Source organism: Lepisosteus platostomus, chromosome 26, assembly GCF_059453375.1.
Source record: "Lepisosteus platostomus isolate fLepPlt1 chromosome 26, fLepPlt1.hap1, whole genome shotgun sequence".
NCBI classification, from domain to species: domain Eukaryota; kingdom Metazoa; phylum Chordata; class Actinopteri; order Semionotiformes; family Lepisosteidae; genus Lepisosteus; species Lepisosteus platostomus.
In genome coordinates this window covers 11,354,374-11,379,147 of record NC_142636.1, presented here as the reverse complement: position 1 = coordinate 11,379,147, position 24,774 = coordinate 11,354,374, and the positions used below count along the sequence as shown (strand labels likewise).

General features: G+C 42.4%; 1 protein-coding gene and 1 gene segment (V, D, J or C); both read left to right on the top strand.

Moving 5' to 3' along the window:
• The window catches only part of LOC148640135 (T cell receptor alpha chain MC.7.G5-like), a 48,201-nt gene extending 41,865 nt beyond the window's left edge, over window positions 1-6,336 (top strand). Inside the window, 4 exon segments of the C gene segment in view lie at window positions 3,956-4,195; window positions 4,400-4,450; window positions 4,821-4,928; window positions 5,431-6,336. Coding sequence covers window positions 3,956-4,195; window positions 4,400-4,450; window positions 4,821-4,927 — 398 coding nt within the window.
• A 5,441-nt stretch (window positions 6,337-11,777) lies between these two features.
• LOC148640134 (perforin-1-like) lies at window positions 11,778-24,673 on the top strand. Of its 3 annotated transcripts, XM_088620989.1 has the most exons (5): window positions 11,778-12,384; window positions 12,772-18,076; window positions 19,144-19,174; window positions 19,789-20,342; window positions 22,136-24,673. In XM_088620989.1, exons 4-5 carry the CDS (start codon window positions 19,810-19,812, stop codon window positions 23,379-23,381), a joined length of 1,779 nt encoding a protein of 592 aa, XP_088477115.1. In that variant the 5' UTR covers window positions 11,778-12,384; window positions 12,772-18,076; window positions 19,144-19,174; window positions 19,789-19,809; the 3' UTR covers window positions 23,382-24,673. The 3 variants fall into 3 exon arrangements, with proteins under 3 accessions (XP_088477115.1, XP_088477116.1, XP_088477114.1); XM_088620990.1 differs by lacking the exon at window positions 19,144-19,174 and having other exon boundaries at window positions 11,837-12,379; XM_088620988.1 differs by lacking the exon at window positions 19,144-19,174 and having other exon boundaries at window positions 11,837-12,384.
• The last annotated feature ends 101 nt before the right edge of the window (window positions 24,674-24,774 follow it).

Sequence of the window (24,774 nt, the reverse complement as noted above, 5' to 3'; positions counted from 1 at the left end):
TTGATCTCATTAACGTAACTGCCTTTGCAATCCAAATGGTTTTCTTCTCGGACTCAAAATTTGCACTCAAAGTTAAACTCTTTTTGTTATCCAGTATATATTTTAAAGCATTAAAATTAATTGAGAAAACTCCCTGTTCCTTCTAGTGATGGTGTAAGCTGTCTAATACGTATGAGTGTCTATTAGTTAACTGTTTCCCTATTAATTAGTTAATTAATAGGGAAATTCCAGTGGCAGCTTTTTTATTTGAAAACTAGATGCGTCGAATTTAAGGCATTTCCATTCCTTGTAAGATCAGTATTGGCCACTCTGTAAAGCTATAGATTTGTGTTCATTCACAAAAGCGGTTTTTTGAAAGGCCGTGACAGACTGTGTGAATGACAACATCAGGATTTTCTTTGGGTCTGGGACAAAGCTGTCTGTGGAGCCCAGTAAGTAAATATCGGAGCAATCCATGACGTGTGCAAACCTGGGATTTCTGCATTTAAAAAACCCAAAAGATCCAAAATAGTGTTATTGATCCAAAGAGTCAAGCATGACAGTACAGTCACAAATCAAGGATGTATATACATGGCATGATATCTGGTATCAGATTGTGCCGAAATGTCAAAGCAGAGATCTGTTAACAGATCTGTTTCATTCTGGAGAAATCTGTTGTAAAGCAGCTCATTATAACCAAATGGGAAGGAGATGTGTACTATGTGAATCCTGCAGAAAGCAGGATTGGATATGAAACTTACTGTGCAACCATGTATGTATATACAAATTAATTCAGTTAAATTAATGCAGCATAAGCTGTGCCTTATTAAGAGCTCTGTATTGAATTCTTAATATAAACTAATTCGAGTGCAAGAGCTTAAATATTAGTGCACCATTTGAACCGTAATGAGACCACTATTAACAGTTATTTTTTCCTTTTTATATTAAAAGGAAAATATTAGTATCTCCATTAATCGATACTATTTATTCATATTAATTAGAAAAAGGTGGTACTCCCACTTATTGTAAATTATTTAACTTTTCAGTGCCTCTTTATGGGACAGCCTTGCTCTTCCTGAGTATTGATAGTCATATCCTTTAATATAAAAATACTAAAACCTTTCTAATCTATACCACAACAATTTAAGAAGTGGAAAAAATCAATAAGGTAGTAAATGTGTGCATGTACTGTAGTAGTAAGTATTTTTCACTCAAGTATAGCGATTCACATTAAGCCAAATTTGGGCAAAATGTAAAATTTTAAATTGAATAAAAAGATGATTTATTTAGGCCAGATATGCCTCATAGGTACAGTCTGAAACATGAAAATGGATCATTTCATTCTGCTGATCACAGTTATTGTTGAGGAATGTAGGTCTGTGTGAATGATCAGGGTTTCAAGTTGATATTTGGATCAGGAACGAAACTTCATGTTCAACCATGTAAGTTGTGCTTATTTCAGCAAATGAAATTATTACAAATATGTAGAAAAAGTGGGTAAAGGCTTTGTACTGCTTGACACAAGAAATTCCTTAAATCTGTTCTGGTTAAGGGAAAGAGCCTAGCATGGAATTGTCTGGTTTCTGTGGTATAGACTGTTGGAATCACCTCTAAATTAAAATGTGTTTATATTTAGGCTCGTTGAGAAACTGAACTGTATTAATTCTGTAATGATGTCATATCAGTAAGGAAACCGCTGAGCATTTACAGGAGAAAACATGGGTGAAATGAAAAACACTATCACACAGACTAGAGCACTTCTTTTTCGGACTAAGGATATTTGTGTTATACCAAGGGCATGAACCAGCAAGATTAGAGGTGGACTGCAGATTGTGTTTCGCCTTGCGCGTCTTTGTGGGAGCACAGTCATCTCTGAGAAAGTAGCCTTGTGTACCGGTAGTTCAAGGTGTAGCTCGTATCCTCGTGTGAATAGCTACTGTATGGCCAAGTCCTGTTTGGATCTGGTCCGTGAAGTGAGTTACCTGCTGTTCCTACGGTACATTAGCCTTTATATCGCCCATTCTTCTATCCCGACAGTGCGTGGGGGGAAAATGGCTGAATTTGGGGATTTTTGATGTAAAGATTAAATTCTTCTCCTCTCCAGCCTTGCGCCCGTTGCTTGTCAGGATAGGCTCCGGCTACACCGCGACCTTGTGTTAGATAGCTCGGTTAGAAAATGGATGGATGTTTCTACTGTGGCAAACACTTCTAATCTACATCACTGCAGTATTTAAAAGCCGTCACTCGTGGTCATTCGGCTTCCCTGAAATCCAAAACACGGAGAATAGCGGGTAGACCCGGTGGACCAACTTTTCTATGCCCTCTGAACTGGTGAGAGAAAGGGAATTTTTTGGTGCAAATGGTTCTCATCTGCGCAAAAATATCCACAGGACCCCCGAAAGAAAAATGTCAAATACTAAGTTTCGAAAGCGGCGTCTGCATGCCCAACAGAAAAGAGCAACGTGAGAGAATATCGTTTGTGAAAAGTCTTTGTAAGGTTAATAGCATTTTTTAAATGCATTGGATTTTGGTGGATTTTGGTTCGTGCTGCACGCGTCTAGACTCTACAGCAAACGCTTTTGGCCTTTTCAGGAGTGAAAAAGCTCTTACAGATATGTGCGCGGTAGTGTCTGCCTGATTCTCAACCACTGTGGACAGACAGGTGGTTTCTGACACCACTCTCTGTACTGTGTGAATGTTAACAAGATAACCTTCGGTTCCGGCTCAAGACTCGTTGTTCAGCTAAGTACGTTTTCACTGGATACATAAAGCAACAATGTCATTCGTTTCGAATCATCGTCGAGTCTGGCCAGTTCTATTGGAACAGAATTCTGTCTCATAAATGAACCTGGTGCAAGTGTATCGGGGTTCCCCTAGTTATTGTAAAATCTTGTCACTGAACAAAGTAATGGTTGTCACGTTTATAGTCTGCATGTGGTATTGTGTTTTTTCCATGCAGATATTAAAAAAAAATACGTAAAATTACTATATACAGTACATGTGCTTGTGAAGGGATTTTTGTAGACTCAAAAATCACAAAAAATGATTTACTTTCTGTACAAAAATGAAGTTGCGCACGTCAAACTCTTGAGGAAAAGATCTGGAGTAAAACATATAACTTAATGCAAATTAGGGGAAAAAAGTCAGTATTTTTAAAAGTTTAATTTACCATCTTACTGTTGCTATTAGTTAGCTTCCAATTTTTAAAGCTGTGATACTTTGTTTTAGAATGTTTCGCCCGAATCTTTTTTTGGTTAAGCGCTCTAGCATTGTGTGAATGATTATGGACAGAAAATAATTTAGGGATCTGGCACATACCAGGTTGTTGAACCAAGTGAGTTGTCTATTAACATTTGAATTCTCTGCTTAGGGACTGAATGAAATCTAAATTGTTGGGGTTTTTTTTTTTTCAAATAAGTGATGCACTTAAAGTAAGCCAAGAGTAACTAAGCTTAAGAAAAGCAACACAGTTCTTTCAAATTTGATACTAGTCTCATTTTTATTAATATTACTGCCAAATACTTCAGTGTTCACGGGGTTGAAAACGTGGTGAACTTTGAGTACAACAGAGCTTGAAGAGGAATTGGTATTCTCAGTCTTCAGTATTCATTGGACTAATCTCATTCTGAGGTTGGGGATTTGTGGTGACAATTTAAAAAACGGTAGCACTTCCACCCAGGATAGTATAATGAAATCTCTTTGGCCAGGTCAGATAATGCTTTCTTGGACTGGTTTGGTATTTTCTCTTGGTGGTGTACGAGCCTGGAGATGAATTTTAGACGGGAAACACCCTGCGTACTAAGCCCTGTCGCAGACCGTGTACACAAAGTTAGGATCTTTGCAAAACCCCATGACGTCCAGGAAAAAAACAAAGGTGTTAAAAGGCTCTCCATGCAATACTTAAGTGAAAATGTAGTTTTTTTTAAAAAAAAACAAGCTGTAAGCTCATGTGTGCTGTGTTGTTCTTGTTTTAAAGGGAAAGAGAACACGAACCCATCTGCCTATGTCTTGGCATCAGCTAAAGGGCCTGGGGCCTGTTTGGCCACTGACTTCGGGTCACACGACACCACGATCTCGGTCAATGGGATTAACAGGAGTGCTCAGCCCAGTCTGATCGAGGGAGAGAAGGCTTACAGCATGGTGGAGATCATGCAGGATCCAAACGTTAAATGTAAAGTGTATTTCGGAAATGACTCAGTTGTAGACGCACAAAAAGGTAAGCATTTACACCTTAAGTAAGACTCATTTTCAATTAAATTATAGCACACAGCACTGCCAGACTTCCACTCCGAGAACAGAATGATATGGTATTTGTAAAGAATGATGAAGCTGCAGCACCATGCAAAGTCGTCACTGGTTGATGTTTTAAGCCGCTGGAGAGAGACTTTTTTCGACAACTTTTTTTTTCCTGTTTTTCCAGATGACGGTTTGGACCTGTGCAGCACTGCGGGAAACCAGTATTTCCAAACAGGTACATAGATATTGAAAATATCCCTAAAAAAATGTTTCCTTACAAAAAAAACCCCACAAAAACAACGCACCAATACTAGAAAATGAATTCATTTCCTAAATTAATTGTATATCTCTCCCAAGAATCCCTAGACATCAGATTCCCTGATAAGACATTCCTCTTTTTATGCAGAAACTGTCTGAACAATTATTGAGGGTTTATGTGCCTTTTAATTAATATAATGAAAAGCTACTGTTGCAAGTTTAATTATCAGCTATCTGGATCTTAGGTTGCTGCTCAATGAATCTTATTTCTATCTTTGAGGTATATTAAATGTTAAAACTAGACTCTTTCACATGGCTCACGTTTCCCTTGCAATCTTTAATTTCAGATGAAAAGATCAACTTCTTGTCCTTGACTGTCCTGGTCCTCCGAGTTCTCTTCCTGAAAAGTATCGGCTTCAACGTGCTCATGACTATCCGAATGTGGGGAAGTTAGGGTGAGTACTGGGAACTTGGAATCGCCACCACAGTTGCTGTCTCTGCAGTACCTGTGGCCGCCGCATGGCCAAAGACGACTGACCATCATCCAAGTCAGGAAACAGCTCTGTGGCATAGTTTTGGCTAATAGAGACAAACTGAGAAGCGAGCAAAATAAGAACAATTAAAATCAGACACAGATGGGCTTGAGTCAAAAGCTATTACAATTGTATTCTAGGTCTCGAGCCTGAGCATTAGCCTCTATCACATAAATAAGGTCAATTATTTTTAAAATAATTCTTTTAAAACTTTAAACTTAACACTAATACAAAAATAGCGTATTCAGCGTCAACTAACTTCAGATCGGTTCCTCTTTCAGTCTGCACACTGGTAACAGTCTGAGGTTCGAGTTGCACATAGAATCTAGACTGCGAAACCAAGAGGGCAGAAACACACAGCACAAAGTCGTCACAGAGGCCTGCTGGACAAAGCAGTGAAGTGTTTTCATCGTTTGTTTTTCAGGAGGTGTTGGTCCCTCTGGGCTGGCGACAAGACAGAAAAGGAAAGAATGAAACAGCGAAAAAAAAAACCGTTCGGATTTGAGATGTTTCGGGCTTTGCTGCTTATTATCATCTTTCAAACAATGACAGCGCCTCTCTCCTAGTTTAAACGGAAGAATGTTCCACAAGTGCCCGTATCGTGCTCTATAAAGAATCTTCTATAAAGATTGATCTGCAGAGATTATATTGTATAAAAGAATATTCCAAATGCATTGTCATCTAGGTGTATATTCCTAATCACAGACGTACGTGTGAAAAATGTATATGAGAACATTTTGTTCGAAAAGCTTTTTTGTTTGCGTTTTTGCTCGTATCAGCTTGTTAAACACAAAGGTGCTTGGTCTCCATCTGCAAGTCCTAGTGTTTCAGTTCTCTGCTGTTAGGTAGCGAACATCTTTAGAGCAGGTATGTGCCATACAGCGCCAGAATGGACTGGCCATCCAGACGTTAGTATGTGAGAACATGGCCTCAGGCACTGATACACATAGACTTGCAGAAGGTAGGTTCTTAGCATCTAAAATTAGCCAATTATCAATTTATCATTTGTAAAAAAAAAAATGTATCTTTAGTTATTCTTTACTTACAATTACCCATGTTTCTCTAGAACATGTTTCTCGGGAAGCTTTGATGGGTTTTAGGTCAATTCAAAGCCAGATGTAAACTGTCACGATGAAATAGCAGTGCTGTTGTGGTGCAGTAACATGTAAATGAATGGCTTTTAATCCATTGTGTTAACCTGAAATCTCAACCTGTGACATTCTGGTTTAGCCTTTGGCTGTATAAATGCTTTGTTTTCTGTTTTGAATATGTAATGAATATGTAATTTACTTCTGTGGCTGTGCTTAAATAAATCTAGATTTAAATACTGCTTTTTTTCTATTTTTTTATTACAAGTTGTTGCATTCAGCGTTGTGGATTGAGGAGAGTTCTCATTAGCTTTGCATGGGGTTAGTTAGCAGAATACCAGCAATCAGTGGACAAATTTCCTTGAATACGACCATTGGAGGGCAGTATTGGGGCCCTGTGTTCGGCTTCTGGACCTGGGGTGCTGTCTGTGTGGAGTTTGCATGCTCTCCCCATGTTCTTATGGGTCTCCTCTGGGTGCTCCAGTTTCCCCCCCCCACAGTCCAAAAACATACGGGCAGGTTAATGGGCTTCTGGGAACATTAGCTCTGGTGTGAGTGTGGGCATCACTGTGTGTCTGCCCTGTGATGGACTGGCGTCCTGCCCAGGCTGTACCCTGCCTTGTGCCCGTTGCCTGCTGGGATAGGCTCCGGCTCCCCCAGGACTCTGTACTGGATAAATTGGCTACAAAATGGATGGATTTTTTTGAAAAAGGTTGTTTTGTCTTACTGGAGTGTTTTAACATGGCTGTGAAAGAATAGGACTTGAAATATTTAAAACTGCCCTTCTTCTCTTTACTGCTGCCTGCCTCAACTCATACAGCCCCTCAGGTGAGTTCTCCCTCACCTGGATTTAAATTGAGCCTCCGTATGTTGAAGCAGTCAGTGCCAGAACTGGGCTGAAGGAGGATCATGACACAGTGCTGCAGTCTGACCTGTGGACTGTGTTAGATGCCATTGGGGTTTTTCTCTACTGCAGAGACTGAATCCATGTGACTAGTCAGGCTAAACATGACGAAACATGCCTGGATCTCCTGTGCAGATCTGCAGCAGCCTCAGACTAGATTCCTTCCAATGGTGCCACTTTTAAGCACTGAGATACTGGTGGCACCCACCTTGCAGAGACCTTCCAACACTCATGGGGAGACACGCTGACCAGACCCCCGACACTCACGGGGAGAGACCTTGACCAGACCCCCGACACTCACGGGGAGAGATGCTGACCAGACCCCTGACACTCATGGGGAGAGACCTTGACCAGACCCCCGACACTCATGGGAGGTCATCATCACCAAGCTCAAACACATCACCAAGTGTTAGAAATAACTAGACTAGTCATCTCAGCCTGGGTCATCAATCTCTCTGGGATTACAAGAGACACCAATAAAGAGTTACAAATACTATAATACACAAGTTCATATTAAATATGTTATTGGAAAACATGTCAATTAATTATACTTTTATAAAAATTATAAGTTGTTTATGGAAAATTATGGAAAGGCAAATATCATACTACTTACATGAATTAATATGCATCAAACATATATTTCATTTGAAGTAAAAGATTAATTCTTGAGCATAAAAATCACAGATCACCCCCCCCCCCCCAACACACAACTTCCTTCATTCGCATGTCCTTCTCCCCAGTCCCAGTCCTTACGCCACCTCCCCTTCCAGCACAGTTCCCAGTGAGCCCCTTTACCCCAGCTGCTTCACACTCTGCCCTGTGCTCAGTATTGGGGGTTTTCCTGGCTAGAGCTACTTCCATTTTCACTACGATTTACTACTTAGGTTTTTAGCTTCCTGACCCTGGTTTGGTCTCGGATTACATCTCCTGGCTTTGGGTTTTGGTACTTTGGTCATCATTCTGGTTTCGACTCTCGGCTTCTTGCTCCGCTTCTGGTTTTGTACTTGTGCACCGGCTTGTTTCCCTACAGCTTTCAGACCTCGCATTGTTCTATCGACGACGCCTCTGGAGATCGTTCTGGTTTTCTGCATAGGGCCCTCTCTGCTATTTCGTAACACCCAGCTGCTGATGCTCACCCGGCCACAGCATCGCTCTGCGCCTCTTTCACAGCCCCTGGGGTCCCCAGCGTCTGCGGGGTCCCCCCTGCCCCACTGGCGTCCCATCAGTGGGCTTCTTCACCCTGTGGCCTTTACACACGGCCCCAGCCGAGACCCTCTCAGACGTGCTGAATCCCTACTCGGCCTTCAGGACCACTGCTGTAGCCTGAAACCCACCCCCAGCGGGTTCAGCTGCAGCAGACGGACAAGACGGGCCAGGGCGCGTCCGTTCTGTACGTCTAGCTCGGCTCCACCATCCTGGAGGCTCAGCCTGCCTTCCTGTCCGTTCTCACAAAGTTCCTAAACTACCCCCGCCCTGGGTTCGGCACAGCCAGCCACAGCCCCATGTGTTCAGGATACTACTTCCAGGTCAGTGTGAGCCTGGGCTCAGCGGCCATCTTGGAATCCCAGTCTCTGCCAATCAAACCAGACCAGACAAGTGGAAACGTCCCGATCAGCCATTAACTAGCGCCCTCTGACACACGCTCTGTCTTTGAATTATTCTGCATCAATGTTAGGGGCTTCCTTTTACCTCTTTCTGGGGTCTTATCAGCCTTGACCTTCTAGTCAGAGTGCCATTACCGCAGCCAGGCGAGTTAGGCCAAATGCAAATAGGGTATCCATACAAACGCCATCATCTCGTTGTGTTACTTAAGATATGACCCAATTCTGACCACTACCGAAATACATCTTGACCTTTCTAAGAAAGAAAAACCTTCCTAATATAATATAATAATATAAGATTGGTGGTTTACACAGATAGCTCCCTCTACTGGGCGAGATAGTAAGAGCAAGTGAACAGGAGCGATAACAGAACACAGGAAGAAGGGGAGGGCGGAGTCTCCAGTTCTAAGCACCGTGGGTGACTCCCAGTCTTTATTAACGTTAATTAATACATGTTTTTAATGTCAGTCAGAAAACATGGTTTGAATAAAACAAAAACGTTTGTGATTCTGCACGTGCAAGCCCTGCGGCAGAAGAAGACATTTCCGCGAGCAAGGAGGCAGATGTTTAATATTGAGCAAATCTAGTGTGAAAACAAAGCAGACGAAACCTACGATTTTATTTTCACCAAACAAAATCTGATTAACACCTGCAGTTGAAGAGTTCATTATTTTAACTATTTAAACCGAGAGAAAAACAAAAGAAACTCAGCCTAAATGTGTAATCAGTTCTACTAATGTAAAGTAAAGTTACTAATGATCAGTTAAGTGCTCCCGAACAAATGCCTTGTAGTCACAAGATAAATCTTGTATTCTAAATAAAAAGAGAAAACAAAAATCATCAGGAAACACTCATTTCCATGTATCCTCATTGCTTTAAACGGCGAGATTGTTTCTACTAGGAATAAATCATTACACCGAGGCAGCAAACGCAGAGTATGAAATAATTATAAACAATCCAAGTTAGCGGGGTCTCTATCAAACACCTGTGTGCACGTTATATCAAGGTGAAAAGAAAATGACCAGATTTAGAATAAGAATTCCATAACTAAACCTGTAACATTAGCATAGATGGCAAAGTGTTCAGATGAAGACATGGTCAAATGCAAAGGTTATTATTGGAGCATCAGTATTAAGAATAAGAGATTGATATGAGTACAGTACACAGTTTAAGAATCTGTTCTGACTCTGTAGACAGATTGAAGTATCATTTAGTCAAAAGACTCACGCTTCAAACAGCTTCCAATGTTTTAAAAAGAACTGCTCGGACAATGAAGCAGATCGCCAAATTCGTGAGATCTTTCAAGACTGGCTTCCACAATCAAGAGAATCCGAATTTTATTTATCAAACTTTTTGACTGAACATTTACATGGGTGAAATTGGTTGTGCAGGCGATACGATCATGTGGACAAAGGATGTTTATCCTCTAACATCCATTGAATTCTTAACACTCGCTGGTTTGATGTGACAGGAACTGTTATATGCAGTACTGTATAACCAATACGCTTAATTCAAATATTAAAAAAAAACACTCACTTTTCAAATGTTTTTCCTCTTATTGCTATTCCGTTTTTATTCTTGTATGTTGTTGTTTTTGCACTTTCAATCGTTCGGATACAATAATGAGAAAATGTTCAATAAGATAGCTTCCGAGAAAACACCACCAGCTGTATTTCTAATCTCTTATCAAATAAACAGTTCAGAACTGACTAAGAAAAGCCTCGTTAAATGAGTTATCTCACACCGTCCGTTTGTAATGGAAACTCCCCCCAAAAATGTCAAATGTGGACTCATTACAGTGCTTCTTGAAATTACACAGACCTGGACTGAAAATAGATCGAAAGCCAACTTTGTCTTCTCTGTGAGCCTCGGGGCAGTAATACTCCATCTCTGTGCTGTGAAGCCGAATGCAGTAGGCTCATATCTTTGTAATAAAACCATTTTCACATCGTTATTTCCTCTCGAGGGCTAAACGCCTGTAATTGCACTGTAGGTACAAACACATGAAATTAAAACTAATGATTTAAGGCGGACGTCAGCGCTAGAAAGGCTGTTAAATACCATTTTTAACGGGCCGTGGTTTTTTTTTGTGTAAACTGATACTCGGGTCATAAACCACTGGAGAAAAGTATTCCTCTCCCGAGGCCGGCCTGCTGTCCTAGGTCTCTTGTAATTATAAATTCATGTTCATTACCTATGCGACATATTGCGCCTTCAGTACACTTTTCACGACGCAGTTCGGTCACACTATCTGAATTTGCCAGCTCCGTGAGTTCTGTTCCTGTCCTGGCGGTCCTCTCCGAGCTGAAGCCTTTTCATGCTCACGCGTCACTTTCTATTTGAATTGACGACCCAGTAAAACGCTTTTGCTTAACATCGGATAACGAATACTGTATAATGGCGTCTCACCGGGTCGTTGTGGTGTTTTAAGTAATGTATAACGACACAAAGCTTCCCCACTAAAAAAAGAAATTTACGGAACACCAAAAAACAGATCAATAACACAGACAGACATTAATTGACAGGCTTTTTTTTTTAATTATCCAGCAATTATGCTGCGGTTGTGGAGATGCAAAGTCTACAAATAGCTTGAACAGTCTACGTTTGTCACTAGTCCTATTAAACTAGATCTAGGAATTGGAGCACCTTGTAACAAAAAAATGTAATTAGGGTAACGGTGTAAAACACAACGGCCTTGTTTACCGTGGGGGGAAAAAAAAGTTAAGCGTGTTAAACGAGGCTAGGTGACAAAAAATATATATATTTTTAGTTCCGATAAAAGAATTTCCACTTCTGTGCCTCTGTTCCTAATGGTGCTAAACCACAACAGGTGCGCGCAGACCCTCAAAATCAGCGCCGCGTTTTCCACGCCGCGGTACAGCCAGCCCTGCGAGGCGGCTTCCGAGAAAATTTCAACTAATGAAAGCAGACTGCACGTGTAAGGCCAGCCAGCTGTTTTCCACTCAAACCCAATTATTGAGGAAAGTAGGTTGCCATCTGTATTGGTTGGGGTTCTGTTGTTGTTTCTGTAATATCTGTGTCAATATAAAAGCAAGAATACGTGTGTAACTCTGCGTAACACTTTTTTTTGGGCTGTCAAAACACATAATCAAATTGAAATCGAATGGGTTGCGTGTTTTTAACCCTTGCAATTAGAGTAACTTGTAAGTTGCAATGAATATGAAATGTTCGTCGTGAAAAATAAACCGTTATGAGCGCCAATGAATGTATAATGTCAATTAATGGCTCGCTCGGCTGCTTTCGGCTTTCTCTTATAGTCATTTCCGCTGGCCTCAACCGCCACGCGTACTTTAATAACCCAACAGGGAGGGCTGCTTACAACTACTCACAGAAAGTGTGATAAAAATGTAACTAATATACATTAACTACTTCTTAACGCGTTGAAATAACAGTCCTGTCGTGAAAGGCAAATAATTTCGGTTGACGCGACGCGCCTCCAGGGCCAGTATCCTGGCCACCAAATTTTCAAGTGGCTTTAACAAATCACCTGCTCATTCTGATATGTCCCAACCAGCTATCGATCACCCTGGCGAAGTGACAGGAAATGATTTCACGTCAGAGTGACCAATAGTCTTCAGTGAGAGCTGGGCATTGTTATATACTGAGTGACACGCAGGACCCACTCAGCTTTCACGCAATTACTATCGTTAAGAGCAAATCATGTCTAGCAGGAGAAACAGCTTTTTAATTTTATTCCACAGCAGAGATTCTGGTGTTTTCTCAGTCAGTGATCCAGGAGAATGAACGGGATTTATTGATGTACAGTAAGTGAGACCCGTTTAGCTATTTCTTAGCTGTGATTCTTTTATATTTTATATACTGTTATTCTGAAAATCTGTGATTCTTTGCCTTATTTTTCTGTAATAGTTTTGTGTTTTGTAGTAATGAAAAATGAATGGGTAATGGTTTTGGCGCATTGGATCTGCAGTAGTTAAGTGTTCCCAGTGTTTCCACTAGTGTTAACATAATATACTGTTTTGCTACCTTGAATTTTAATATCCGGATTTTTAATTTAGGGCAGTGACCTGATTATTCAAAAAGTGTGTTTGTTTAGTCATGGCTCAGACTAAAGCTGGGTTATTATTGTTTTTGAGCAAAAGGTACGTTACTTATTGGAAAACAAAAATCTGTTTTGACTATTGTTTCCACAGGAAGGGGACAGTTTAAAAATACGAGTGACAAACCGCGATAAGAGAGGTGGCGGCTGCTGACGTCAGAGGTGTGTTTTCCGCCCGGGCCGGCTGCGCGGGCCAGACGTGCCGACAGGAAGCTCGTGGGAGGCCTGCGGGGGGAATATAGTGCAGGGCGCGCAGCACGCGGCAAGACTCTGCAGCTGAGGTGCCTGCAGGAGCCGGAAGCGCAGGCACGCTCTCATTGCAACTCCTCTGCGTGCATTCGGCTGCACTGTGCATTCGAGCCGTGACAAGTGTTTATTCCCTGGCTGCTGTACAGAATCCACATGGTCCTAATAGTGTAACTAAGTATACAGCAAAGTATTGCAATATATGTTTCAAATACAGCATATGGTCATTGCAATTCGTCTGTGTGCATTCATCTTTCCATTATAGCAGTGACAAGTATTTATTCCCTGACTGCTGTACTGGATCCACATGTTCCTAATAGTGTAACTAAGGATGCAGCAAAGTATTGCAATATCCTGGTTGAAAATGCAGCATATTGTCACTGCAAAGTCTCAGTGTGCATTCTTCCACACTTTCCAGCACAGCTAGGGGAAATTTTTATTCCCTGACTGCTATACAGGATCCATGTCTTCATAATACTGCAATAAAGTGTACAGCCAAATATTGCAATAGATGTTGCAAATACAGCACATTTTCATCGCCACTCCTCTGTATGTGTTCATCTAAACTTTCCATTAGAGCTGTGACGAGAATTTACTCCCTGACCCAGGTATACACCCTGACCTTCTGAGAAAGACCTACAGTTAGAAATAGTTTTCAAGCAATTCATACGTATTCATATAACGCGTGTAATTAAGTTTTGAAACCGTGTCGTTGGGATCTAGTCGAGAGAATTAATGTGCAGTTCTACACTAGTGGATCTGAACTCAATCTTGCATTTTGCAATGTTATCTCAAGAAGAGGCAGTAAAGTGTATTTCTCTGAATATTATGTTTTATGGTAAATTAATACTTAATGGCACATATCACAAAATTGTTTGCCTTCCGACAAAATGGAGAAGAACCAACTCAAATAAAGACTCATCTGACACCCTGACGCTTGAGGTGTAGAAAGGCTGGAGGTCTTCATTTCGTTGAGCTTTACTGACCTCTACCGGCGGATAAAGATATTGCGACAGTACCGCTGGGGCGTGGATGTCTTTGTGACAGGTCTTAGGTTGCCATCTAGTGGCGCTGTACCAACATAGTTGCAATTATAATAATAATAATTCCTTACATTTATATAGCGCTTTTCTGGACACTCCACTCAGAGCGATTTACAGGTAATGGGGCCCCTCCACCACCTCCAGTGTGCAGCCCCTCCTGGATGAAGAAAACAGCAGCCATAGTGCACCAGAACGCTCCCCACACACCAGCTCTCAGAGTGATGGAGCCAGTTCAGAGATGGGGATTAGTTGGAGGCCATGACTGGTAAAGGCCAGGGGGAAACACTCAGGTGTGAAGTCAAAAGGAATAGAGAGGATTAGAAGGGAACGAGTCTGTCATTGAGAGAAGGGAGAAGGTGTGATCCTAGTGTCAGGATCATTTTGGTGAGAATTTTGCTGGACACCCGAGTATCCACTGTGCTTCTCTCCTGCTCCCTCCTCCTCTCCTGCTTCATCAACTGCCGGTTTTCCTCTCTCCCTCACACCTGAAGACTCCACAGCCCAAACGTTGTGTCTCTTCTCTTTTCAGCAGGGAATAAACCTTCACTTGTTCCTTTGCAGCCTACGCATGCTACCACAGCCACCCACATGAATTACTTCATCATCACAATCAAACTCTCTGCAAACAATGTATTCATTGTTCACCAATAGAATGCCTTTAGGTATAAAGGAAGTAAATGCTCTCTTAGTCTTTATACAGAGGATCTAGTAGCTCCTCCAGAGGGGAGGAGAGTGGAAGAGAGGGGTCATCTAAGATCTTACTTGCACGATTAATAACATATCGCTCCATTAGACGTTACTAGTCCAAGAGGGCGCCAGTACTCCTGCCACCAGTCCTGATCACCTTGTTCAACTTGTTTTTGTTCTGAAAGGATAAGGCACCTCCCCAGCTCTGAATACACAAGGCTAGAGATGCTGTGAGTAAAACACTTAAGTGTCATCAGTGTGCTTTCTACATTAAAACTCCTTAACGTCCTTAAACAACTCCACCTTTGTTGAGCCTTCAGAAAAGTTGGCTCTGTATTGGTGGTGCCAGTCAATTTACAAGGGTTTTATATTCGTTTCTTGTGTGGGTGTTGGTTCCTTTGACGGTTATTGATCAGCACCGGGGGCAGGTGCATGTGGTCTAGATGGCGATGCGAACAGTCAACAGCAGAGGGCGCCAGAGACACGCTGAGGCCTGTGAGCTGTCCACAGCCCGTGAACATCGGTTCGTGCTATCCATTCCGTTTTGTAAAGAAGCATATTGCGCTGTAATTATTATGTAATAAATATGTAATTACAAAATGACGCTGACCATTTGACTGTATGAACAAGCTGGTCCATTGTGTAATGACAGCACTTCCAGGCTACCAATTACTCAGCTGGAACTGTGGGTTAAGTGTTCCTGTTAATGTGCAGCTGTCCACGGACAGACTTTCTACTGGGGTTTGTTCATGATGAAATGCTTAGAGTAATAATTAATAATAATTCCTTATAAGGTCATTTTGCGCTTTTCTGGACACTCCACTCAGAGCACTTAACATGTCATGGGGACTCCCCTCCACCAGTGTGCAGCCCCCCCCTGGACGATGTGACAGCAGGTATAGTGCGCCAGTACACTCCCCACACACCAGCTCTCAGAGTGGTGAAGCCAGTTCAGAGACGGGGATTATCAGGAGGCCATGATTGGTAAAGGCCAGGGGGAAATTACTCCCTACTCTTTTCGAGAAACGTCCTGGGATTTGTAATGACCACAGAGAGTCAGGACCTCAGTTTAACATCTCATCCAGAGGACGGCGGCATCTTTACAACACAGCTTTCCCACCACTATACTGGGGTATTAGGACCCACACAGACCACAGGGTGAGCGCCTCCTACTGGTCCCACTAACAGCTCTCCCAGCAGCAGCCTCAGCTTTCCCAGGAGGTCTCCCACCCAGGTACTGGCCAGGCTCACACCTGCTGAGCGTCAGTGGGCTGTCAGCTGGGAGCTGCTGAAATGTGACAGTCTGTACCTCACGTGAAGGCAGTTTTAACCACGGGGACACTCACACAGATAATCTAGAACAAGAGTGCCATGTCATCGACTCAAATTGAAAGTCAGATTACGATAATGTGTTGCGAGACAGCTGTGCGATCACATGATGATCACATCAAGTACACAAGAATGTGCTAGGTTGTAATTCCTAAATAATTCTCTTTCTCATGATAATGAGATAAATCAGGATTTTGTCCTTGATGGCAGCAATGGACTTCCATAGGTTTTTTTGGGTATTGTAACACTTTATCACCTCTGGAAAGTCAATTTCTGCCTCATTTAATGTCCCCTCAAACAGTTTGGAATATCTCTGGAAGTGTCTACAGTAGAAGCCTGGTTTATGGTTTAAATTCAGACTAAGGATGTTTAATGGAATGACGTCTCTCAGCCCTCAATACCATGTTGAAGGAGAACAGTCTCGTGCTTTTACAAACCAACAGTCATGCTACTTCGGGTTCCTGATCTTTTTATTACTTTTTAGCTCTGATCTTTGGTGTCAGGATGAGTACTTAATTTGTTCAGTTGGTAAAAACCACTGAGTACTGTTTGGTACTGTTCTAATTGGATCGCACAGAAAAAAGGCTTGAAAACCATTCTCACTAACTGGAATTATTTAGTTTTAGGCTATGTTAATGTGTAGCTATTGGAATATAGATCCTGGTATTTGCAATACTATTTATCGAGTTGACAAATATATACTGATAATATATTCGTAGTTCTGAATGAAAATAATACTTTCCATGGGTTAAAACATTGACTAAAGGGTATTTAAATTATATTTCACTGGGTAAAGCAGATATTTGAGTTGTTATTCTTGTAAAGCATTTATATTTGATATCTGTGCGCATTTAAAATGATCCCTTGTTATTTTTACACTCCTGAAGTCTTTGCATAATCTCTATGTCATCAGAGAATATGGGGAACACCAGCAAGTGTCAGTGATATCACAGGAAGATCCTACTATCTTATCAAGGCTTGTAGATGTCTTCCTCCTGAAATAAGGAACATCTGCGTGAAATGAAGATGCTGTATATAAGCTTTAACAGAGCTGTTTTATTTTTCTGTCCAACACTATAATGTGCACCATGCATTATAGAGCTGTTGAGGTCCATATTCAGGGACATTAGTCAGCTGCCTGGGCCTGCTAAGGGACTCAGTATTGCCTTTAGCAGGGTTTTTTAATGCTTACTCAGTCTTTTACAGAATTGTACTGCAGACACAGGCTGTATTATTCCCACCAATAACAATTTTTCTCTAGTCTCTAACCGCTGGGGTGTGGGCTTGAGTGCCTGCTGCAGAGCTCGAGCGAGGTCTGTAGGGTTTTCCTGTGTGCTGCAGAAGCAGACACGCTGTGGTCTTCACAGAAGGACTCGACAGCTCAGAAGAGTGAGGCCTATTGTTGTCTCACAATCATGGGAATCTGTAGAAAGATCAAAAGGCTGACTTTAAATACACTGGCCCTAAAAGGCTTGCTTCTCCAAATGGCATTTAGATCATTGAAGGAGGTGTAATAGATATACCTGTATATGGTGCCTGTGAACAAGAGTACGCAGAGGGAACAAGGGTCCAAGAGAGAAGGTGAAAGTCGGTCTGATCTCCGGGTCTCTCCGTTACAAATTAAACCTCTTTTCAAACTTGTTAGCTGTGACTCCCATTATCCCTGCAGTACTGATCCCAGTGGCTCCAGTCCACCCAGCTGGGTGAACGAGGAGCAGCAATATCCCAGCGATTGGATCACGGGATTATGCAAGTACTCACGACAATGGACTGTTGTTAAATTTGCTGTCCCCCATCAGCAAAGCACCGCTCCGCACAGCTCTGAGCTCTGCTGTCTTTTGATTAATTTATTTTGTTGCTTTAATCATAATCATCACACCTTTTTTTTAAAAACCAGCAACTTGGGCCTGAGCGGGTTGGGGGGGGTTGTTACCAATATAAATGTGTTCATTTTAAGATGCTCTGACTTGTGATCTAAAAATAAACATCTTGAGAGTTCCACAGTATATATATACACAGCCAGGCTCCACTATATCAGATGAAGACCTGCTGTTGAGATCTCACCAGTCTCTTCTCGGCACAGCTCCCTGTAAGGTATGTGACGCACCAAGAGCTGATTTATTTTGAAAACTATGTAAGGAAAATTGCTTTGTTCTCTAATGTTTTTTTAATTGCAGTTTTTTGTAAAACAATTGTAATTGAGGGTCTGTCCTTCAATAACACAGTAGATGTTTCAATATTGACTGTATTCAGGAAGCATCAGCAGTCTGGAGTATATGACTTGGAGCATCACTATTGTTACATACTGGAACAGTATCTGATCTGTATCTGTGACACAGTGGTTAGCATTGCTGCCTCACAGCGCTGGGTTACGGGTTCGATTCTGGACCTGGGGTGCAATCTGTGTGGAGTCTGCATGTTCCCACCAAGTTCGCATAGGTTTCCTCCAGGTGTTCTGGTTTCTTCCCACAAGCCAAAGGCATGCTGGGATTTTAATGGGCTTTTGGGAAAGCCGGGGTGGTGAGTGTGCCCTGTGAAGGACTAGTGTCCCGTCCAGGGTGTATCCGGCTTGCTCCCCCTGCGACCCTGCATTGGATAAAGAGCTTAGAAAATGAATGGAGGGATCAGAACAAAATAAAAAAAACAGCCAATTAACAAAACAACCGAGTCAAAACATAGATGTTCAAGTAGGCAGTTGTGTCAGCATGCATAGGCTGCAAGGGAACAAGTAAAGGTTTATTCCCTGCTGAAAAGAGAAGGAAAGAAACACAGCGTTTTGGCTGTGGAGCCTTCTTCAGAGGGTGAAAATTAAAACACAGATATGCACAAGACAGAATTTGAGCACATTTGGCAGATCATTTCAATACAGATCAATGGTGCCCCAGTCATATGTTTGGAGTTTAGCATGTGTTGTAAGATCTCCATTTCACATGACTAATCAATCGAAACCCAGTCTGCCTTGGCACATGCAAACTATTAGAAGAATTTTACTATCTGCATCGGGGATATGTATTACATGAAATGCACACATCACATCCAATATAGTAATTGCTGGATTGAAGGTATTGATCTTCGTTTTTAAACCATCAGTGTAAGATGTCTTATTGACAAATTTAATATGATTTTGTCCCTCGCTTCAACATACTGATCCCTGAGGACAGATCTGTGAAATTGATTCACTGCGCACAACTGGTAGGTAGGCAGCTCTGTGCTTTTGTAATAGGGCAAAGTGGCCACAAACGAGCGCCTGTCACTGCAAGGATGTGCAGACAGCTAATCAAGGTTCAGAACATTAACAGTCTGTTTCTTGTAGAAGTTCTAGCTTAGTAGCAGGTCTACATTGGTGCATTTACTATCCACTTCATCCAATTCAAGGTCGCTGGGAAGCCAGGGCCTAAACTGGCATACAACTGGCACAAGGCAGGGTATTCCCTGGCTGGGATCCCAGTCCATTGCAAGGAACACACAGACACACACTCACACAAGGGCCGATTTTCCCACTAGCCAGTTAACGTACCAGCACGTGTGTGGACTGGTAATCGGACAGTTTGGAGGAAATGGAGCACCCAACAGGAAACCCACGCAAACATGGGGAGATCATACAAATTCCTCGCAGACCGCACCCCAGGACAGGGACACAGGGCTCCAGCAGAGCGAGGCAGCAGTGCTCACCACTGTGCCATCACGCCGCCCCCAGATCTCCACCCATCTTCACTGAAGTCTAGTCACAGGTTCAAAAACCCTTCTCTCTTTTTGACACCACATACTGTACTGAACTATTGTGGAAATATTTTCTTGTTGTCCAGATCGTTCCCGTGCCGTACAGGATGTGGCAATTTCTTCTGCTGTTTTGGGCCCTTTCTCTCTCTTCTCGGCCGGGCACCTTCGCCAGAGATTTCGTGGGCACACCCGCCGAGTGCGAGACGGCCGAATTTGTGCCCGGCTACAACCTGGCGGGCGAGGGCTTTGACATCGTAACGATGCAGCGGAAGGGGGCCTACGTGGTCAACATGGAAGACTGGAAGAAGCCCAAAGGCTCCTGTAACCTGAGGCGGAACCGATACCTAAAGGGGAAGAAGCAGAAGATCCCCTTGGCCATAGTGGACTGGAGAACCCTCCCCAACTGCAAGAGGCAACTCTCCAGCACCATCTATGAGTCCAGCGAATCCCTTGTGAACGACAGCACCTCCAGCGTGGAAAACAACTGGAAAACTGGCCTGGATCTCAACGTCAACCCCAACGTCCAAGTAGGGGCGGCTCTTGGGGGCACCCACTCCCGGGACGCCACTTACGCCATGCAGAAGTCGAAGCAAGACAAATACAGCTTCACCAGCCATGAGGTCCACTGCAAATTCTACAGGTACAGAGCAGCAACATTGGCAAAGGTTTCCCTCTTTTCTGACCTTCCAGAGTCTGTATATCATTCCCACACAACTAATCATGAGGCACAAATCATTTATTTCATTAGAATTATTTCTGTATATGTCAGTCAAGAAATATTAGTTAGATTGGACATCTGATGAAATAAAGAACAAGAGATGATCAGCTTTTAAGAGAGCTAGACATTTCTGATGGAAAAGCCAGCAATAATGATTCGGGGATCTTATCTCAAAGTGAATGTTTATTACCAGGCAGAGATGTGGTTTACTTTCTTTAAAACACCGCAGTCACAATATGGTTTCAGAAGGAAGCACAAAAACCCATTACCGCATGTCAAAGCGCTGAAGCTCGTTCATGACATGGACCTGTACCCAAACATGCAAGTTTTTCAACTGCGTGGAGGACAAACAAAAAAAATATTGTGTCCATGTAAATAGTCCATCCGATAGTTCATCCATGCTGATACTACAAAAACATTTTCAACCTGTATCATGTAGTGTAAGGTGGGTGCATTCAGAATTGCATAATAGGATCTTCTATATTTTCAGAAATATTAACTTGAAAACATTTTTTAAAAGTTTCATATTCTTATCTTCAAAAATATGCATTTTATGTGAGTGCATTTTGGTTTAAGACATCTTTGGGAAGTGAAAACAATATAGCATGGGTGTTTTCTACCCTGAAATAAATGCATCAAAAAGACAGACAGCTGTGAAAACTGTTGATGTAGGTATACATTTACCTGAATGTATGGTATTTCTAGGTATCATGGCAGAATTCTTTGAAGGACAGCATGGGACATAATGAAAGCTTCAGCTGTTAGCTATACTTGACTCCTTTTAAACAAGATACAATGTAGTGATCTGAGAAATTATTGTTTCCTCACAAGTTCTATTCTGTTCCTAGTTTAAATAATAATGTTAATTTATATATATGGAACTATATCTCACTTTTTGATATCTTTGTATTTGAAGAAATATTATAATGGAAAGATGTCACATTTAAAACTACAAACTTGGAGTAGCAGTTAATTAAATGTTACTTGAGCAGTAGGTAAAATCTGAGGCAGTAAACAGGAGTTCATGTTCTCTGACACAGCTCTGGTGAGATAGTAACAAAATCACAGAGTCAACACTCGAAAAAGAAGAATCAATACTAATTAACTACAAAATAACACAAATAAGCAACACATTCCGTATAACACAAATTATACTGTACATAATTTGCAGAATTACACACACTGTATATTCAAGCAAGTTTCTGTGCTTCAGAGACGTACATCCTGCAGTCCCAGAAACCATAGCTCTGGATCCGGCAACACAGTACAACACTTGAACACTCCAGCTGAAAACAAACTGCACTGAATAAATACTAAATGAAAATGGCTTGGAACTTAGACTCCCTCCCAGTAACATGGAAGTTCCCATAGTGAATGGGAGTCAACGTTCCTGTCCTGAAAATGCATTGTCAAACTAGTAGAGAATGTTTTTAGCCTGAGGATTCCATAACACAGGAAATCAGAATTTCCTCAAATAGGACAGCAAACTCTCTGTAACAAGGTAACACCTGGATTGTAACGCTAACATACAAAGAATCCTATAAAATGCTTGCAAAATGTCCATTTCAGGTGACTGAATGCAAAATAAAATAACAGTATAAAGGGAAAGATTTTTAGGCCCTGTGAAACTTTCTGAAGAAAAACTTCCAGGTAAATCTTCCAGGTCAAACCATGCTCAACTCAATTTCATTTATTTCACTGTTTGCATTTTCCAGGTATAGGCTGGTTACAAAGCCGCCAGTCCACACTGAGTTCCTCGAGTCCCTCAAGATGCTCCCCCGGAGTTACACCTCTGACACGAAGGAGCAGTACCGCGGTCTGATCAACATTTATGGCACCCACTTCATCAGGCAAGTCAGTCTGGGAGGGAAGGTGAAGAGCATCACCTCCATCAAGTCCTGCCAAGCCACCATGAACGGGCTGACGGACACGGCGGTGAAGGACTGTCTTGATGTGGAGGCCTCTGCCACTGTTGGGATGGTTGCCACGGTGAAGACTGAGTTCCATCGCTGTGAAAGTCTGAAGAAGAAAATGAACTCGGCGCAGAGCTTTGGCAGCATGTTCAGCGACCGCCAGACCGAAATCACCGGAGGGCAGATCGACTCAGCCGATCTCTTCTTTTCTGGGGCGTCGGATCCCAGCGCGTACAAGCAGTGGCTCGAAACCTTGAAGACCGTCCCGGATGTGGTGTCCTACTCTCTGGAGCCCCTTCACAAGCTGATGCCTCCCAACGACCCCAGGGCAAGACAGCTACAACGGGCGCTGGGAGACTACGTCCTGGAGAACGCCCTCTTGAAGAAGTGCTCGGAGCCGTGCCAGGTGGGGGACAGGGCGAGCGCCAGGGACTGCTGCGCCTGCGTCTGCAACGGCAACAACAACGTCAAGTCCAACTGCTGCCCGGCGGGGAAGGGCCTGGCGCAGCTGCAGGTGTACGGGCTCGAGGCAAAGAAACTGTACGGAGACCGATGGACCAAAACCGACGGTTCTGTTAAAGTTACGTTTGGTGAGAAGTCAAGACGGACTGAAGTTATTAATGAAAACGACAATCCTGTTTGGCCTGAAAATTTTGAGTTTGGAAACATTGTGATAAACATGGCGACTAAACTCCAGTTTGAAGTCTTCGATGCCGATAGCAGATGGAACAGCGACCTGCTGGGAGGGTGCTCTTTTGCTCTGAAGAGTGGAACCAATAAGGATGTGTGCTATTTTAAGCACGGCACCTTCTTTTTCTCCTATACAGTGGAGTGCGCCCCCAGCCTGGGTGGCCCACAGTGCAATGATTACGTCCCCTCTCCCATGAGTCCCAGCCTGGCAACGAAGTTCCACTCGAGGAACGGAGTTCTGGCCTCGGAGAGCTGGGTGCCAGAGTTCCGTAAAAATCAAGCCAAGAGCCGTAATCTTAAATGCAACTCCAGCGCCAGCCACGAGGAAGAGATCGGGTACAGTATGTCCCAAGGTTAGATCCCAGGAGGCTTCCAAGAGGAAAGGGCCACCTCCACGCTTCGCTTCCTTGTCCTTATCCAGCTCACAGTACACTGGAGACACTGCTAGGTTCAGCACTTTGAATGCACCTCCTCAGGTTTCATCATCTCGGATTTCTTCAAATTATAGTCCAGATGAAGTGCATCATCATGAACATCATCATAAACCCCACATGAAAATAATCCAAAAAGGGTAACAGTTAATATACACGGTTTTCGTTAAGGACTCTTCCTCATTTGAAATGGACACAGACTCCAATGTTTAATACAGTCTGTTCATGAGAATTTTGTGGTGTTTGACACCCCATTAGGGGAAACAAAGGCATTAAAACCCATTTGTTGTTTGCTATAAAGTTGCAAGTTAAGTTTGTAAGTGGAAAAGGTCTACTGAACATAAAAAGAACAATAAAAGATTGTAATTGCAATCAAGAAAATATTATAATACAACATTTCCTAGATTAAAATACGAGTTTTATGCAATTGCACAGAAGTCTTTTTATAATGTTTCCTCAAAACTACTGTTAGAAAATGGATATATAGCAGTGGTACAACTACACTGTTCCAGTCTCATTTTGCAGACAATATCAAATCGTATATAATATAATATTGAAACCAATTCTCTCTGTACAGACTGTCCGCCTACACAGTGACCACAGAGCCTCTGCCCTGGAGGTCAAGGGTACTTATCCACTAAGATTAAAACTGTTTTTATACTCCCCGGGTTTATTCGGTTGTAATAATGATTTGCATTTACAGTACTGTTTATAGCTCTTTTCATCTCATCAGATTCAAGTGTGCTTTGTATATAGGAAGGGACCAAATGAGAAATGACCCCATTAAGTGAATGAAAGGGAAAGTTTAGGCAGTCAGACACAGAATTGAATTTAGCCAGAGGACCTGGGCTAACAGTCATCTTTAATCACCAGTTAGTCAGAACCACGTTTTAACATCCCATCCAAAGTGCAGCAAATCACATAGTACTTAGACCCCTTTACTGTTTACTGATTTGAAAAGACTGCTCTAGGGGGAGTGGGCATGAGCGCCACCTACTGGTCCACCAATGCCACCAGCACCCTGGTATCCATCCCAGTACTGATCAGCCCATGCATGCCTGCCTGCCTGCCTTCTGGTACAGGCTGTGGGAGGAACGAGACACTAGTGTTGCAATGACTCCTTCCACTGCTGTCGTGTGGCAGAAGAACAGGACTGTTTTTTTAGCATTTTGCTGCATGAGCTATGTCTTAAGATACACAATAAAGCATTTTAAAATGACACCATTCCGCTGTGTCCACATTTCTTTCAGTAAAGGATATTACTTCAGAAAAGGTGGATTCCAGAGTAAAGAAACACAGAAATCAAGTTGGGAATCGAGC

What these genes read in the sequence shown, in the direction of transcription:
- LOC148640134 (XM_088620989.1), top strand. Translation starts at nt 19,810, where the DNA reads ATGTGGCAATTTCTTCTGCTGTTTTGGGCCCTTTCTCTCTCTTCTCGG. An exon ending in GTCCACTGCAAATTCTACAG is followed by an intron (nt 20,343 to 22,135) that starts GTACAGAGCAGC and finishes TGCATTTTCCAG; the next exon opens with GTATAGGCTGGTTACAAAGC.